Raw genomic sequence first — 18,343 nt, 5'->3', positions numbered from 1 at the left:
TTTTAAGACTTTTTCCATAAATTAAACGAATGGAACTAGGGATGCACCGAAATGAAAATTCTTGGCCGAAACCGAAAACCGAAAAAGAGAAAACCAAGGCCGAAAACCGAAACCGAAACACCGAAAGAAATTATCCCAATTATTAGTACCATTGCATTTATTGCTATGACCGTGTACTAACTTTACTAAAATTAAAACATTGCAATTGCATAAATTAATATTAAAGTTTCAAAGATAATTACAATTACATAAATTATAAAAAAACATAAAAATACATAATTACAAATTATGCAAATAATTATTAAGCACATTGCAACAATGCACAGTATAAAATAAAATTCAAACTAAAATTTAATCCCACTCATCTGTATATTAAATAATAATGTACAGGCCTACTGGCCTGCAGAAAGGTTTTAAAATTAACTGTTCTCTCATAAAAAGTGCATTTAGGTGAAGAGCATTTGAAATTTTTCTCTGTAGGACTAGAAAGTGCATTACTTCTCCAGTATAGGCAAGAGGGTTATCACTTCTGGGGATGGGGACTTCAGACAGAAAACCATCTAGCTGTTGAGCAGTTGAGCTTGTCATCTGCCTGACATTTGAGAAATATTTGAGAGATTGTATTTAAATAGGGCCAGGGCATAAATAAACATTTTTATCAAATTAAAGCAGAAATCTAGCAAAAAATCTAGCAGAAATATGGCTACAATCTGATATTATGCATGTATATGTATATGTGTGTGTATTATATGTGCAGAGACGAGTCTTTTTTTTTTTGCGCTCTGATCAGTCTCCTGCGCTTGGAGCTTCTCCGTCTCCACGCGGGTTCTCCGCATCCAGCGCGGCCTGGAGCATTTCTCGTGTGCTCTGCCATATTTCCGCATCCAAGTATTGGTCTTTATAACGCGGATCAAGCACATTCGCGATGAAGTGCGGAGGATCCGAGAAGATCTCAGTGAGACGTGTGCTAACAGACTCTATAAGACTGTACTTTTCTTTGTTTTCACTTCATGGTCCGTCTCAATCTCTTTGTTAGGAGACGCTTTAGTGCTGCGAATAAAGGAATAAGAATAGAGAGAATGTTCTCTATTAAGACCCACTGGTGTGAAGTGAATGTCGCGGGGAGCTCGTGGTCTGCGCTATGCAGGTGCACGTGCAGGTCGCGGTTTCTGTTTGCGTCATCATAACATTTCGGCCGTGTTGTTTCGGTAATAAAAGTGTTCCGAAAATTTTCGGTGGCCGAATATTCGGTGCATTCCTAAATGGAACTATTAATAATTCTTCACTTCTGTTTATCATTTGACGTTTATAAGCCACTCAGCATGTGGCTTTTGACAGGCTTAGTTGTGAATGTAATCTAATTAAAAAGTTGTAGAAAATTGTTTTAATTTTAAGTCTTAGTGATACTGCGGGTTGTCCTTATTCTCTTAATGAGTAATGGGTGTTTTTTGGGCGTAACATGCAGTTAACCAATCAGAGTCTCATTTCCCATCCACTTTAAAAGCCAGTTGTGCTCGCACCATGGTGGGTTCACTATTTACATGGCGGAATGAAATTTTTCATTTTTAAAAAATTTTTGTGTGCATTTTGTGTGTTTGTGTCCCTGTGTGTGTAGTAAGCGAATCTTGTTTCAGTCCCTCAAAATAGTAATGCGCCAGCAATGCTCCTGAACACACCTCTTTTTTAGACCAGCATGCCCATGGATGCACTAATGGGCGCAAATGCATTTGCTAATTAAACAACGTGGTGCAGGATGGGAAAATGAGAACTCCTTTATTGCTTTTTCGCATAATTTACATAATGTACTGTACTGACAGCCTTAAAAAAAAACAGGTCAAATCAATTACTGTAACATGTATTGGATTTAATGAGTGCATCTGCAATTACTAAAATGGGAGTGTTTCTTTTCTTAAAAGTGAGTGTTGCAGAAGGTTGCGAAACCTATTGTAGTAGTAAATTCATATGTGTGGATCAGGTCAGTGTAAAAAAAAAAAAAAAAAAAAAAAACCCCAACAACCCTATTTTAGTCTTTGGCGGGTCCCTCAGAGATAGCTGTACAAACAAGCATGTGTGTTTGTGTACCTATAATAAATTTTCATTCATGTCATATAAGATGCCAGCAATGTCCAGTTGAATGACTAACTGTAATTTTACCCAGAAATTTAGTTATCATAGTTATTGTTCTTTAGTTATGGTATTCAGTGAAGCAGAGCAAAATAAATAAATGCATTGTGAAAAAAACATTAGATTTCTCAGAGGAGTTTCCTGAGAAGCAGTAGGCAATTCGCTCAATATTATTATTGTTTTGATTAATTTATTATATTTCACAAAGGATGTGTAACGAACTTGCTAATATGTTTGATTTGAATGAGATTAAAATAACAAATTAAAAAAGTGCTAACAAACAGTTAAAAGAAATATTGCACACTGTCTGTATCTGTATGTTTGAACATCACTTTTTTGCATCACTTTTTTGTGTTTGCTGACCCCCTTTACTCTCTAATCATCCTCTCCATCCTTCCTATGCTTTTGTATTAACACCATAGTTGGGCCCGGAGACTGTCAGTCTAGAAATGTGTGGTTCTGATCTTGAGAAGAGCTGAACATTTCAGTGAAATGGGACATGATTTCTGCCTGTTGACTGTAGTCTGGTTCCTCCAGCCAGGGTGGAAGTGTTCCAGACGCACATGAACTACATGCTCTCTAACATATCCTCTGTTGTGTGTGTAGGATTATCCACGAGGATGGTTTCTCTGGTGATGATGTGAAGCAGTACAAGCCAGTGGTCTTCAGCAACACCATCCAGTCTCTGGCTGCTATCGTGCGTGCCATGGACACACTGGGGCTGGAGTATGGAGACAAGGAGCGTAAAGTGAGTACAGCGCAAACCCTGATAAGCTGGAATACTTATTAAGGAGTGACATTCCAATTTTGATTGCAACCTTATGGATGGTAATTGTAACACTTGAGATCAGCTGTAATTTCTCTTTACTTTATACAGTATATGCAAGACAGATATATAGTGTTTCTGTGTTAGATGATTCGGTAGAATCAGATAACAAGGGTCAATGGCGGTGACATGTAGTTTTAACTTCACGGTTCCTGAGGCTGCATTTATGATCTGTAATCAATTGACCTCAATAAGAATACATTTTTTTTTAAAGAGTCACACACCAATTATAGAAATGTTCCAGGTTCAGTAAAGATAAGCTCCTTCTTTCATTTACTTAAAAAACTTAAAGGATAATGTGAGTCTATGCTATTAATACCATTTAAGTACTATTATATAACCGGGTTAGGAATTTCATTCAAATAATAATTAAAACTGGATATGGCTTTATATAAAAAGGTTAATAAATCTTTTTTTTTTCTTGCTTTTTTTTTGGACACTACAATCATATACATATTGTTTATACCTTTGGCTATACTGTTGAAACATTAAGCTTTTTAATGTTTACAGAATATCCCCATTCTCTTCCACTGTTAGTGCATGAGTTTAAAAATTAATTTTTCTTGTAATAAACATTTTACCACAAGCCTCAATTAATATTAATTTGTACTGAACCTGGAAAATTCCTTTAATAAAAATGTCTTCTACTAAAGTCTTGTGCATTAAAGACACAACCACTAATCTAATCTAAAGAGAAACAGAACCAGATGTGGTGAATGTCGATAGATTCTAGCCACAGCACATATCATTTCCCCGCCTAATACAAAGTAAAATGGCTGGGTTCTGATGGGAAGCTTCAGGTTAAGATTTACCTGCTAATGGGTTCCATTAGTGTCAATAAGACTCATAATCCCATTGTGCTCATTCTCAAAATCTCTCTCACTGTAATGTCAGTGTCAGTGAATTCATTGACCTTCAGCAGGAAGCAATGTTTCATTTTAATCAAATCAAAGCTATCAGTATAGAGGCAACAGTGATCTGAAATATCTAGCAGCCATCGATTGAGATATTTTCTATTGTGAGAAATAGAACACGTCTTCATTTCCAGGTTGAGTTACATCTCAGGAAGCCGCCATTGAAGGGCATCAGATGTGTGTACCTAATAAGAGAGGTCATAGATAGCAGTGTGGTATAATGTGTTTGAATGTGACTGCTGGGCCTACATGGAGTCTGCAGACTTTTTCTGCTGTTTTTTGGGGCAGAGGGCCTAAATTTGGCATGATTTTGACTTAAAGGGGTCATGAACTGCCTTTGTTTTATATTTTGTACTGTTCTTTGAGATCCACTTGTGTGTAAAAATAAAACATTAATTTAGAAGTAATAGGCTATTTTCGGTCATTGTTTTGACCCTCTCATCAGAACTCTCTGTTTGAATAAGCATGGCGGATTGTAGACTCAGAAATAAATGCCCACTGCTATGATTGGCTAACGGTTGTATTGTACATACAGTGTATGTTTAACAGCCTACATCTTTCACAGATGGACACTGATGTGTTTTAAGTTAAAATGCATATATAATCAGTACATATTAAGTGATCTGTAATAACAGCTAAAGCAATAGTGACCACGTAATGAAAATCGTTACTCACACTGTGTGGTGTGACATTGTATCTAATATAGTCGGCACAGCTTCATCTTTTAGGTTCAGTATTTCTGAAAATCCTGTGTCGAATTGTGCCCTGTTTGTAAACAAACCCGTAGTAAAACGAAGTGACCAAAGGCCTTACTGACACTTCATTAAAAATAAAGTTCATGAAATAAAGTTTATGGTTTGGTTAAACTGCTCTTGTGTTTTACCTACTGTGTGCACAAATTGGTGGGCGGGGCTAAACTGGGAGTGATGTAGAAGCACTGTAGAAGTTCTAAAACTTCCAGGATGTTTTTATAGCACAATGACATCTTACAGATCAAAAGATCATGGGGATTTTGATTTCTCATTTCATGACCCTTTAAGGACTATTACAGCTAATGGAATATTTTAGGTTTAGTACAAGTTAAGCTCAGGTTGATTACCACAAAAATGTCATTTTGACTCACCCATTGTTTTCTTAAAGGCAAAACCCAGTGTTACAGTGAAGAACTTACAGTGGAAGCTAACGGGGTTGTTGCAATTAATTTATATTTATTTTTAATATTAATCAAACTTTTTATAAAAGCACTTACATTGCTTTATGTGTTGAAACTTAAACTTTAATCAAATGCTGTGCATTGGGTTTAACTTGTACTGAACATGGAATATACCTTTACACAGCCCTGAGATTACGGCACTGTTATTGGTCTCTGAAGTTACTTAAAATTAGCTTAAGTACTTCATAAAAGAGCATGTAATGGATAGTTAAATTTGCTGCATAGATCTTGAGTCCTGTGTTATTAACCAATTCCATGTGGTCTGAGTTATATCTATTGTCAATGGAGAAATTTATCAGAATATGTGAGGAACTACATTATATATACAGTATGTGATGTGTACAAAAAGATAGAGATTTTCTCTTAGAGAGGAAATAACATAATGCTTACATACAATTCTTTATGTATGCAAGCATAAATGACTAAATGTAAATGCGTATAGTACGTATATGCTTATCTCTAGAACAGATCACTCACACACATTCACACAAACTCCTCAGGCCTCTGTTCCTTCAGGCTGTGGAGGCCAGCTGGCTCACACCTTTTTAATATGAGGTGTGAAGATTTCATTGGAACTGCTTTCTCAACAACCTAGCCTCTATATATCTGTTTGCCCTTTCTTTCTCTCACACTCTTCTGTTTCTCGCTTTTATACCCTCTCAGCTTCCCGCTTTCCCTCTCTCTTACTTCTATCTGTCTGTCTTTGTATGCATAGCCTCTCCTCCATATTGCCCTCCCCTATCTCCTTTTCTCTCCCACCAATCTGGCCCTGTTTCCATGGCGACCTCTTGTTTTGCCTCTCTCGCAGCGCTTTCCACAAGTCTGTGTCCATGGGCAATGTCACTCGCATGCACTCTGCCCAGCACCAAAGAGGCAAACATCTCATTCACAATAGCGTGTGTGACCAGAATGAGGAGTAGGCCACACCTCTCATAGAGTATAACTCTATAGCGCCATTCCAAGATATAGTGAACTGCCTACTGCCTACATTCATCCTGTTATAAAACTGATTTCAAATGCTGTGCATATGAGACACTTGGCTTGCAATAGATTTCATTTGAATTTGACGTTATGATGTTGCTATGCTATTCTATTACTATCTAAATAATAGTAATAATGAAAGTATTATCTGGGTTATTATAATATGTAGGCCTATGTGTATTAAAATCCTTGTTATTTGAAAATGTTCCTCCCACCCGTCATTCGACATTTTTGTTGTCATGCATTGGTAACAAAACTATATCTGTGTTAAAATTTCATCTCCATTAGGCAATCACTACATTTTGGACCAGAAAATAAATCTAAACACACTTCCTATAATTCCATTCACACTTTCCTACAGAACACCTTGCTCAGGCTCACAATGTGTTTGATAGCATCATTGGATGATGGTGCTATATGTATATGGTATGGTACCATATAGGGGAGTCGTGGCCTGGTGGTTAGAGAATCGGACTCCCAATCGAAGGGTTGTGGGTTCGAGTCCCGGGCCGGCAGGAATTGTGGGTGGGGGGAGTGCATGTACAGTTCTCTCTCCACCCTCAATACCACGACTGAAGTGCCCTTGAGCAAGGCACTGAACCCCCAACTGCTCCCCGGGCGCCGCAGCATAAATGGCTGCCCACTGCTCCGGGTGTGTGCTCACAGTGTGTGTGTGTTCACTGCTCTGTGTGTGTGTGCACTTCGGATGGGTTAAATGCAGAGCACAAATTCTGAGTATGGGTCACTTCACTTCACTTCACTACTCTCTGTGATATTTTTTTAAAGGAGCCAATTGTTTGGAGTCGCCATCTATTTTTAGATGTTCTGTGGCATGTATACTTGACACACATACTCCATGTACGTTCTTGTTATGTCTCTATCCATGCAGCTGTCCTGGTAAAGACCCTGGATCCTTTTTCTCCACAGCTTAGTAGTGTAATAGCAGATGATGCTGCGGCCTGTGGCAGGAAGTCCATTCATCCTAGTTTGATTCATTGCTCACCACAACTAAACACATGATCCGATGCTGATCCCATTGCTTATGGGCCTCTAAAGTACAGCACAATGGCTGCCGCTCTGAGCGGAATGGGTTCCATAAGGCTCAATATGTTGCTGTGACATCCTGAGCCACACCACTGCTGATAATATAAATGTCAGTCTGTGGTGGGCAGGGGGCATGAGCCCAGTGCCTGGCAACCAGATGGACACAGATGGGCTTTGCCATTCTGGCCCACTGCTTCCACTGCAGCATCATGACGCAGCATGTGGAAAACTCTCCAAAACAAGCCCAATTGGGTGTCCCAGTCTGCGTGCTAGCCGCATGCAAATTTATATTCACAAATGTCCCAAAATAGAACTGAGAAATAGGATTGCAGTCAGAATTCGGAGTGTTTGCTCTAAATTTAAAGTGATTTATCCTACATTAGTGCTGAGACTCTGGCGAGAGCTCTCCTATCTGGCCATTTCTATTACTTATTCACTTATAATGATAAATATGTGCATGCAGATCCACTTAATGCATATTAAAAGTTGAACTGTTCAATATTTTTGGGGTTATATTATGATTTTATGTATGGGATGCTGCAGTGTGTGAAAAATTTGCTCTTTCAGGCAAAACTGATTGGATGCGGGCAGGCACTCATATGGGGCATGAATTGCTGTCTGTGGCCACTGGGAATAGTTGCTTTTTAAGTACTGAGACACTTTAATAATGCTTTGTTTTTTCTTTAAATTTAATGGAAATCCCATAGGTGGCTTTTTGCAGTAGTGCATGACTTGAGGCAAATTGGCACAGTTTTTAATTTTTTAAAATATATTTAATCATGATTACTGTGACATTGCCTTTGGTTATTTATTTAAAAAAGTTTATTTTTTTGACATTTCTGTTATATTGCATTGGAAACAAGCTTCCACAAGCTTTCCTGGATTGGATTGCCAGATGTCAGACCCCAATCAGAGCTTTTCTCTTAAATAGATACATTTTCCATACCAGTGTTTTACTTAATTGTCCCAATTATCAGATTATCTGAAAAGACAAACATGTTTGTTTGGAATTTAGCAAACTCTAATGCAGTATTCTGCTCAAATCAAAGTGTCATACAGCCAGTCTGCATTCCTGGCTGTTTGCGCCATTTGCTGTATTTGTTGCTATATCTGTGAGCAAACCATTTCAGTGACACACAGTAATTACAAACATGAATCTCAACTATGTTGTTTGCAATTGTAGTTGTCGAATTAAATGCGCTTATGTGAAGTCTGTGCTACAATACAAAGTCTTTTTGTTTTAAGGCCAATTCACACTGCATGGACAGATGCAGACAAAAAGCAATAGAGATATTCATCAGGTTTTGTTTGATCAGTGTGGTACCTCTGTCTTCATCTTTTAGCGTTGCTTGTTGTGAATTTCACTGTTTTAGCTTTTGTGAGAAGCTTTTTAAGGTTTTACTAGTTTTCATAATGTAGAAAGTATTAATGTTTATGATAAATATATCTGAAAACTAGGCTCGATAATGTTAAATAAACTCAGCCTACGTTGGAAATGTTGATGTTTCTTGATTTGTGCTTATGTGAAAGTGCTAGAGATGCACCGGAATGAAAATTCTGTGCTGAAACAGAAACCAAGAATGCTTTGTATTTATTATTTTATTAAATAATATAATTTTGTAAGATGTAGTAATTTAATGTAAAGTAATTTTTTAATCAAATGAATTTGAAAATAGAAAGTAACACAATAAAATAATATTAAATATAAATTGATTATTTTTTTATAGTATATATAGAAATTTCCTGTTGGTGCGTTATTTGAGCGGACTTTGCTGTTCCCGTGAGCACGAGCGGCTGTAATTTTTAGCGGCTGAAAATTTGGCGCATCCCTAGAAAGTACAATATTGTGATGAAAATTCATCATTCATTTAATCAATAATAATCGTGATTAAAATTTATTAGCAGAATAATAGTGATTATCAGTTTAAGCATTGTGTAGGCCTAAGTTTGGGTTTAGATCCTCTGTTGCTCTCTACGCAAACTGTCACTAGGGTATGTGGTTGTTTGTGTTAGCATGAGTCTGTGGGCTTTTGTGTGTGCTGTGGATGGAAAACATTTGGGGAATAAGGAAGAGATGGTGATTGCAGCAGAATATTCCCAGCAGTCCCGGCAAAGCCCTAGCGGTGCTTACACGCCCACTCATTATCCAGAGAAAGCCCATTTAAACAGACTCATCATCATGCAAATAATCTTTATATAACGCTAACCTGGAAAAAAAACTGTTTGATTTACCTGCATTCAAATAGGAAAAATACCTGGTTATATAGAAGCCTAAGAGCAGTGTTTCATATACTTTGGGCAGGATTGAAGCGATCACTATCATCTGGAGGTGAGCATTGACTTGATGAGGAGAAATGTGAAAAATAATATACCACAAATTACAGACAATGGGATTACATTCACAAAATGCTGCTGTTAAACACAAATTTCCCTGTGGGAAAAGGAGTCACATTAAAATAAGTATTGTATTTTCAAATAAAACTGTGATGAAACCCCTTTTAGGTGCTGATGGTAATACATTGCCAAATAAAACTCATATGCAAATTATGTGTTTAAATGTGATGTTTTCCAGTACATGTTTTGAGAACTGTGCATTGGTTTATTGTTGTCTCCGTGGTGGTACATGATCCTCTTCCGTGTGAAACGAACACCTGGTAATGATAAAAGGAGTTGATAAGAACTACAACTCTGAAAGGTAAATAACATCCAGAAAAGACAATGCTTTTTCTCCTACACAGTTAAGATAAGCAGTTTCAAGGGATGAAAACATTTCTTGAGAACCCTCATCCTATCCTTGATTAGTTTCTTTCTAAAACCTTTTCCACTTGGATCAGTAGTCATTATTGTATATCAGACCTGTGAATGTCTAATCAATACTTGCGTATCGCTGGTGAAATGGTTTATTAGCTGAAGATTGAGCCTTGTGTCTTAGCAACACTTCCCATGTAAAAATGTGCTATTAAAATTACTTTCTACCTGCTGCTATGCAGTTTATTAATCATTTAGTGACTTAAGGTGAAAACATTAGCATAGATTATATACACAAACAGTGGCCCTGGAAGTAGAGTATTGCATTTGTAAGTTGAGGGTCTTCTCTTAGTTTTTTAGTCCAGGCCACCCTGGATTTTGGTACATTCTTTATGACGGAGTTGGGTTTGCAGACAGCCTGTATCATTGCTAAAACTGAGAGGGGAAGGTTAGGCATATTTATAGAATGTGTAAATTAATTTTGCGTGAGGCAGAACAAGAGCCCTTCAGACGCATTAACAGATATCTATCCCAGCAGATTGTGCTACAGCCTCCATTTTAATTGAGACCCTTTTATGTCATGTCTCTGGTGCTTGGATTCAGTAAAAGGATGTCTGAGTCCCTTCTCCCCAGTCTTACAGCTCATTTACACAGATCCCAAATAGAATTATTTCTGACGCAGCTTAATTACATATTAGGTGAATCAATTTACCTCAATGAATCTTTACACTGGAGAACTGCTTGTGTTTTCCAGGCTGTTGCTTATTTAGTGGAATTTTAATGTCAGCTGAGTCAGACACATCTACTTGTTTGTGGTCCTGGTAAACTGTGTGCCTTAGGCCAGGATTTCTAAACTAAGGGCTCCTTTGACAATCCTAAAATGTTTACAGACCTCACAGTACATCTTACTGAATTGAATAAACAGATATTTTGCACACTATGATAGAGTTCTTCAAATAATGGAACTGAATAGTAAAACAAGCAAAACTGCAACTGAACCTGATATCCTGTGAGCCTGAATTTTCAATATTTACATCAGTGGTTCCCAACATTTTTCAACTCGTGGCCCACACAACCAAACACTTATGTTTGCGCGGCCCACTGAAAAAAAAATTAACTGACCCTGCTATTGTTGGGTTAATAACTTTGCACTCAGAAGCTAGATTGTTAACTGAATTTATTGAGTAAACTAGGGCTGTGCGATATGGCCAAAAAAAAAAAAAAAAAACATATCGCAATTTTTTTTTTTTATCAATTTTGCGTTTTCGATTTTAATCACAATTTTGACACACACAGATATGCTTTACAGTCATAAATGCATTCAGGATGAATTTGAAACATATTTCCAAAAGAAAACCAATTAGAGCTTTATCAAATAGTTGTAATGTCTCTAGAACAGACATAAGTCAAAATAATCACTATAGTAAAGGTGTAACACAATTTATAGACTTATGGCAAAAAATATAAATAAATAAATCCGTGTCCAGGGACTTTTTTTTTTGCCATGCATTGTTCATAGAGCTCATTAATTGTAGCAGTGCCTCAGGTGTTGAAATAGATTTGTTATACAGGTTCACACTTAGGCCTACTCCGTTTGCAGTGTGTATACAGTATGTGTATGCGGTGCAGAAGCAGCAGCGAGAGCGCGTTATTGTAACGCGAATACACATTAAAATAATGAACAAGCGCAAATCTCTCTGTTCGCACGCAGATGTCCTTTGCTCTGTCACAAAACCAGACGTGCTTGCTCAGATACACGCTGCTCTCGCCCGGAGAAAGTGTGTGCACTTAAAACGTGTCTCCTCTCACTTAAACTGCGTCCTGTGCACTCACAACTCTCTCATCTAGCTCATGTGCTAGATATTAATTATAATCGCACGTTTATAAACGCACGTTTTTATTTCTAGCCTTTTACCGCGTGCAGTGTGAACGCTCGGATCCATTAACATGGTCTCGGAAAAAAGGCACATCACAGACAGTGTGTGAACCTGGAGTTAGGCATATGCCCAGCCTGTTCTGTTCTTGCGCTAGGCGCGTTGCATTCTGCCGTGGAAAATCTTGCTATAAAGCTATTTAGAAATCGTGCCAATGAACAGAAAATAACTTGGGCTGGCATCGCTCAGCAAAACGGGAAAACCAGATCCAAGCAGAGCTCGGCAGCGGGTAGACAGTCAGTGGAGCAAGTCAGGAGGAAACATGTTGACAGCCATTTATGCATGTTTGAAATTGTTGTTCTGTAGCATATGCAGCAAAAATATAAATTGGTGATTTATTCTTAAACCAATCAGCGAGCTTGAATAGTGGACACTATTCCACATATTATGTTATGACTTAGACATTTTCATGTATTAACAATATCATTGTTTCTTTTGATAGTAATTGGCGGCCCACCTGCAATACCACCGCGACCCACTAGGACAGGGGCGTAGATTACGTGGGGGACGTGTCCCCCCCACTTTTATCATCACGGAAATTCGTCCCCCGCACTTTTCCAGTCATGTGTGTTCGCATAGAGGTTTTCAAGAGCTGGTGTGAATAAATATAGATTTAAACTCAAAGAGACAGGACAGTCTGCGCATGACCCAGAAGACGGGATGAACATCACGGAGCGCTAAACTCTCCTGCAGTGTGTGTTTCATTCATACTCGAAGCCGGAGGGTGCTCTCGCGCAGAAATTCATACCAGGAAACTCCTAATATGGACGAAAGAGTCCAGCTATGCTGTGTGAAAACAGTTGTTTTCACAGAAAAACAGACACTTTTGGAAACACGAACACATTATTATTACAAGAAACTATTCTGCCTTATTATGTAATAAAAAAGTATTTGTAGTATATAAACAGATCATTATTATTTGTTATTGTCCAGCAGTTATAGATTTCTAAGCCAATTATAAGCCTGTTAAGTTTTAATAAGTTAGAGAAAAATTTAAGTTGCCTATACACTACCACTCAAAAGTTTTTGAACAGTAAGCTTGTTAATGTTTTTTAAAGAAGTCTCTTCTGTTCACCAAGCCTGCATTTATTTGATCCAAAGTACAGCAAAACAATAACTGATTTCTATTTGAATATATTTCAAAATGTAATTTATTGAGATTTCAAAGCTGAATTTTTAGCATCATTACTCCATTCACACAATCCTTAAGAAATAATTCTGATATTCTGATTTGCTGCTCAAAAAAAAAAAAAAACCTCTAAGCATTTGAATGATAATGTTGCAAAAGCTTTTTATTTCAAATAAATGCTGATCTTTGGATCCTTCTATTCATCAAAGAATACTGAAAAAATGTACTCATATGTTTTAAATAGTGATAATCAGCAAATCAGCATATTAGAATGATTTCTGAAGGATGAGACACTGAAGACTGGAGTAATGATGCTGAAAATACAGCTTGGATCACAGGAATAAATTACATTTTAAAATATATTCAAATAGAAAGTTAATTTAAATAGTAAATATATTTCACAATATTACTGCAGTCACCAGAACTGAACCCAATCGAGATGGTTTAGGGGTGAGCTGGACCGCAGACAGAAGGCACTTACAATCACATTTTTTTTCAGAAGTCTCATTCAAAACCCGCACCCCAAAAATTTGAGGAGGTATGTGTTTGTATGGGTGTGATACATTTGAGCTGGATTTTAGGTGGTTCTTGATTTATGTTTTAAGATTATTTGTTTAATAAGATCATCATTAGTGGTCTGAGTTTTTCTTTCTCCTGCAAAATGTGTGTTGGCAAAGTTCTAAAAGGCGGTCAATGAAGTGGGGTGTAATGAATGTGTCTGGACTGCTCCCCACTGCTGCCCTTGCCCAAACTGTGTTGCTGTCACTCTCTAGAAGATCTGTGCTGCTCATTTTTAATTGGAGAGCCAAAAATAAAGCAATCAGGAACAAACCACCTTAGCCATATGATCCCCGTTAGTGGGCTAGTGAGCCGGCCACGTCTTTGCCATATGCCCAGCTCTTATTACAACAGATACATCAGTCTTTGTGTGCGTGCATGTGTGTTTAAGTATGAGAGTGCACATGTGTGATTTTTAAGAGGTTGGATATTTGCCCTTGAGTACTGCTATAACATTCGAGCTTTACTGACAGCTGTTTGATATCAAGAGAAAAGACAGAAATAGAGGATGAATTAGTTTATTGTTACTCTGTAGAGTATCTGATCTGAATCTCTAAAAATGTTTCTTTATGTAGTCGCTGGTATAAACCCTCATAGTAGGGCTGTGGAATTAATCACATGCCATTGCCATGCGCATCTCGTCAGTAAAGCTGGTTCCGTGATTAGCAGTAAATCTCCATCACCTGCTTTCAGACGGAGTGGCATTAACTACACAGAGCTGTAGTTGACTGACAAGCTACGCAAAATCACGTTCACGTATCTGCGATACTGAACGCGAAATTGCCTAATTGTCAGTGAACTACGGCTCTGTGTAGTAAATGTCGCTCCATCTGAATGCAGATGTATGGAGTCTCACCACATCTTTAAACCTTCCCTGTTATGATATTAAATATTTGGAAGTATTTTTTGCTGAAAGGGGTCAACATGAATTAATCCTTATTGAATCTTAAAAATTAGAGAAAAATAGATAAATAATTCCATTATGATTGGGACAAGCAATTTTTATAACATGTTGCAGTATATAGTTTTATGGCCTACATGAAATATTCATAGCCTGTGCCTTTTCGTATTTTGCCATTGTTACAGGATCAACCTCAATATAAAATGACATTATTTTCCTATTCATTATTATTTCCATACTGCTGATGATTTTCTCTGTGTTTGTTGTTGCTTATAACCTCTGGGCAGACTAAAAAGGAATAATGGCTTTGTTGAAAGTATGATCAACAAATGAATAATTACATGCTCATCATGACACCCACATTGTATACCCCTTTGAATTGCAGTGCTGACAACCAATTTGTTTGTGCTTGAACAAATTTTTGTTTTTACTTTACACAAGCCAGAACCAAATTTCACTGTCTACTGCTGTTAAGTTCTTTAGCAACACTGTATTAAAGGAAATGACCCTGGAAAGTGCGTTTTAAAACCCGACACAAATGAAAGAATAAGAGCATAAAATTGTTGTACAAAATCAATTGGTGGCCATGGACTCAATTCACAATGCTCCCCAAGGATAATAATGTCTCTTTTTGTTTAATGGACGCACAAATCTGGCTTAAGAATTATTATTTTTAAAATTATTTTACTTTATACACTGCTCATTCAGACTGGCTTTATTTACAGGCTGTCAATCAGTCAGCAAGAACAGAATAGGGAAAGCAAATTGTTCCGTCATCATTATTCAAAATAATATAACATTGGATTCTTATATTGGTCTTATATGAGGCCACAATATAAGACTATTAAATACAACTATTTAGTGTAATATTCAGCAAAGGGTGTTTTAGATGTACGGTAAAACTTGATATTCTCAGTCCAGTAATGCTCTAGTATTTCCATGTGTGTGAATTTCATCCTAATTGACATGGCAGTATTTTTCAGTTCAGGCCTCATTCAGAAATGCCCGTGTACTCATCTTATAACAGCCTGGGCTTCGGGGCTTTTGAGTTTGATCTGAATACGCTTTGACTTGTTTTTCAGAATTTCTCCTCACAGCACCGATAGAGACATCTTTGCCTTTGTTGCCAAGAATGACTCCTTCGCATCATACGATCTGTCCCATGAGCGGCATGTCCAAAGTGGACATTCAGGTTAAAAGCAGGTTCATCACCCCTTCCTTCAGTCCCTCTTCATTTGTTAAAGCCTTGTCAAGCCCAGTCAGATTAAACAAGCCCAGCACTGAAGCTGGAGAGCTCTCTAGAGCTGTAAATGGTGATTGGTAGCACAACCAGCACTATTAATGAAAAGGAACAGGACTGGAAGATTGGGATTTGGCGGCTTTAGGGACGCAACAGCACCAGCACCAGCACCTGCAGCGATGCTGTTTAGAACAGCGCTAAGCCTAAAAATCACAAATGGAAAAATGATTTCTTGCACTTAGCCTCAAAATTGATAGATTTTGCCAAATCTTGAAAGCCTTCGGGGTGAGATTACTGTAGATGCGAGAAAGGATCCAGTGGAAAATTGGAAGAGAAATAGCACATTATATTGCTGCGAGACCAATGTGATTGACTGGTTTTCCTGTGCTCACAGTGCGGAACATCATTTACACTTAAACTCGCCTTATTTTGGTTGAGAGATCTGATGATGCTGTACACTCTTGATCTATTTTCAAAAAAAAACAACAACAGTGGTTTTGAATAATACTGTAGATCCGTAAAAAAAAGAAAAGATTTACATTTTTTTTTTTATCTCATTGGAAGAACTTGAGCTCATCATTTGTTCTTGTTTAAAAAGATAATTATTGAGTACATTTTGCACACAATACACTGTTGTTTGTTTATTTAACATTATCGAACAGCTTACTCTATACAGTGTAAAAAAAAAAAAAAGGTATGGTATTAAGTAAGGTTTGACAACCACTGTTTCATGTTGGTTCAGCTGATATTTTTGTCGCTTATATTCATATATATTCATGCAAGTGAACATTACAATGACAAATGTCTGAAGTATGAGCTCTTGAGAGCTGTAAGCTGCATGTAATGTCTGTGTTTGCTGGAAGTGAATGCATCAGGAATAAACAAGGCATTAGTGGGCAACTCCACTTACAGTTTTACAGATGATGATCGTTGTTCTGCTGAATCTCACTTCGGCTGTTTATGAAAGTAATATAGTGTGTATATATATGTGTCTTTCAGAAGAGTTACTATAGTAAGGAGAGGCTTTTCCTATTAAGGGTGAATGCAAACTCTCTTCACCATTTAGCTCTTAATATTTCAGCTGGCTTCACCTTAAACACCTTTGAGTGTTGGTGTATTCAACAGGAAGCAAAAAATGTCTTTGGTGCGTTAGGAGCTCAGAGCAGGTTTCTGCACTGTGTCACTGCTCAAGCTGTCCTAAATCCTACAAAGGGAGAATATCCAAGTATAAACTTCAAAGAGATCATATGAAAATTAAATGTTCTTCAGATACATCTTACAACATGTTCTAACCAGGCACTAAATCACAACCAGTCTGAACAGTTCTATGCGTTTACTTTCTCACAGATGATTCAGTTGGAATAAAGCATTTAGATTAAATATTAAAATGATGAATGTTTTTGACCGACTAAAGTTAAGTTTCACACATTTGTGTTATCTCATTTGTCATCTCAATGATAAATGTGAGAATGCTTCAGAATTTCAATTAACGCACTTGTCATTTGATAACTTGAAAGATTGAAAGGAAGACATTAAAATGGCAAACATGAGAATCATGGACAATGGCCTTGATAGGTTGTTGCTGTAAATTGCGAATCTAACGTCACTGGGGTCAGGCTGACTAAATCATCTGATCTGACCAATATGATGTCCGTTTTATTTTCTATTGTGTAATATTCAGACTCTCAGGTTCTCTTGATGGGTGATCATGGTCTTGCGAGTTTCCTGTGCACACTTTAAGTGAAAAAAAGTTTGTTTTTTCTTAAAAAAATAAATAAATACTTGTTTCTGAAGGCTAACATTACATTACTATGAAATTGCAGCTGCAGGCCTTGTATTCAGCTTTCATTTTACCAGCTTGGGGGCAATAATTGTCATCTTGATTTATATGTTCCAAGGTCCCAGGTGGCCCCAGTGGTCAACTCACTACGTGTGTACCTATAATCCAGCAATAGATTAACCATCTAGATGATGCATGTCTTTCCTTGATTTTACTGACATGATATAATTTTGTAATTTATTTATTTATGAAGATTGTCAGAATAAGAGCTTGTGAATTTGTGTGAATTACATTGTGTGTACTGAACAGACTCTTATGGAGTCACAGATGCCATCAGAAGAAGATTTCCTCTTCTCCCCTGGGCCTCCGGAGCAAGTTGTGTCACTCACTCCACTCTGTTAACATCTCACAGTAATGTCCATGCCATGAAAGTACCTCGACCTGTGTGTCTCTGTGGAGTCGAGTCATTTTGCGTGCCTGGAAGAGCAGTGCACACCCACCCCGCCCCCACTTCCATCTTGTCCTTGAGCCAGGGCTGGCAAGTCATTGGGAAACAGTGCTGTGTGCTGAACTGGACTAATCCACCCAGAAAACAGCTGAGCCTCCACCAGCCCAGCTCTTTACCGAAGCTGACAAGACAAGGGGCCACAGTGCTCTTTCAATGAAGCTGCTTGCTTCACACACACACATACACAGATACCAAGGCCCTGGCAGGGCTTCAGACAGAGAAACAAGGGGTTGAAGAGATGTTAGGGGTGAGGAAGGGGGGTGAAAGGCAAAAAAGAAGGGTAGGGACTAGGGAGGGGTCACCTATTTGTCTAACATTGAGTCTGATTAGTTTATATAGATTTTAACAAAATATTTGTCTCAAGGTAGATTCCTGTTAAATCAGAGGTGCTACAGCAACATTAACAGATCATTGTTTTATTCACTGTATTCAAAAATAAATTT

General features: G+C 37.6%; 1 protein-coding gene across 3 annotated transcripts in view; it reads left to right on the top strand.

The window, feature by feature from the left end:
- Window positions 1–18,343, top strand: part of LOC132101453 (guanine nucleotide-binding protein G(o) subunit alpha) — an 87,948-nt gene that overhangs the window by 19,225 nt on the left and 50,380 nt on the right. For all 3 annotated transcript variants that reach the window (XM_059506439.1, XM_059506441.1, XM_059506440.1), the window contains exon 3: window positions 2,731–2,872. In XM_059506439.1, the coding sequence (XP_059362422.1) occupies window positions 2,731–2,872 (142 nt within the window). The remainder of the gene's footprint in view (window positions 1–2,730; window positions 2,873–18,343) is intronic.

The sequence above is a fragment of the Carassius carassius genome, chromosome 23 (genome assembly GCF_963082965.1).
Source record: "Carassius carassius chromosome 23, fCarCar2.1, whole genome shotgun sequence".
Classification (NCBI taxonomy): Eukaryota; Metazoa; Chordata; class Actinopteri; order Cypriniformes; family Cyprinidae; genus Carassius; species Carassius carassius.
Note: the sequence above shows the minus strand (reverse complement) of the source record. Positions and strands in the feature narration are given on the sequence as shown.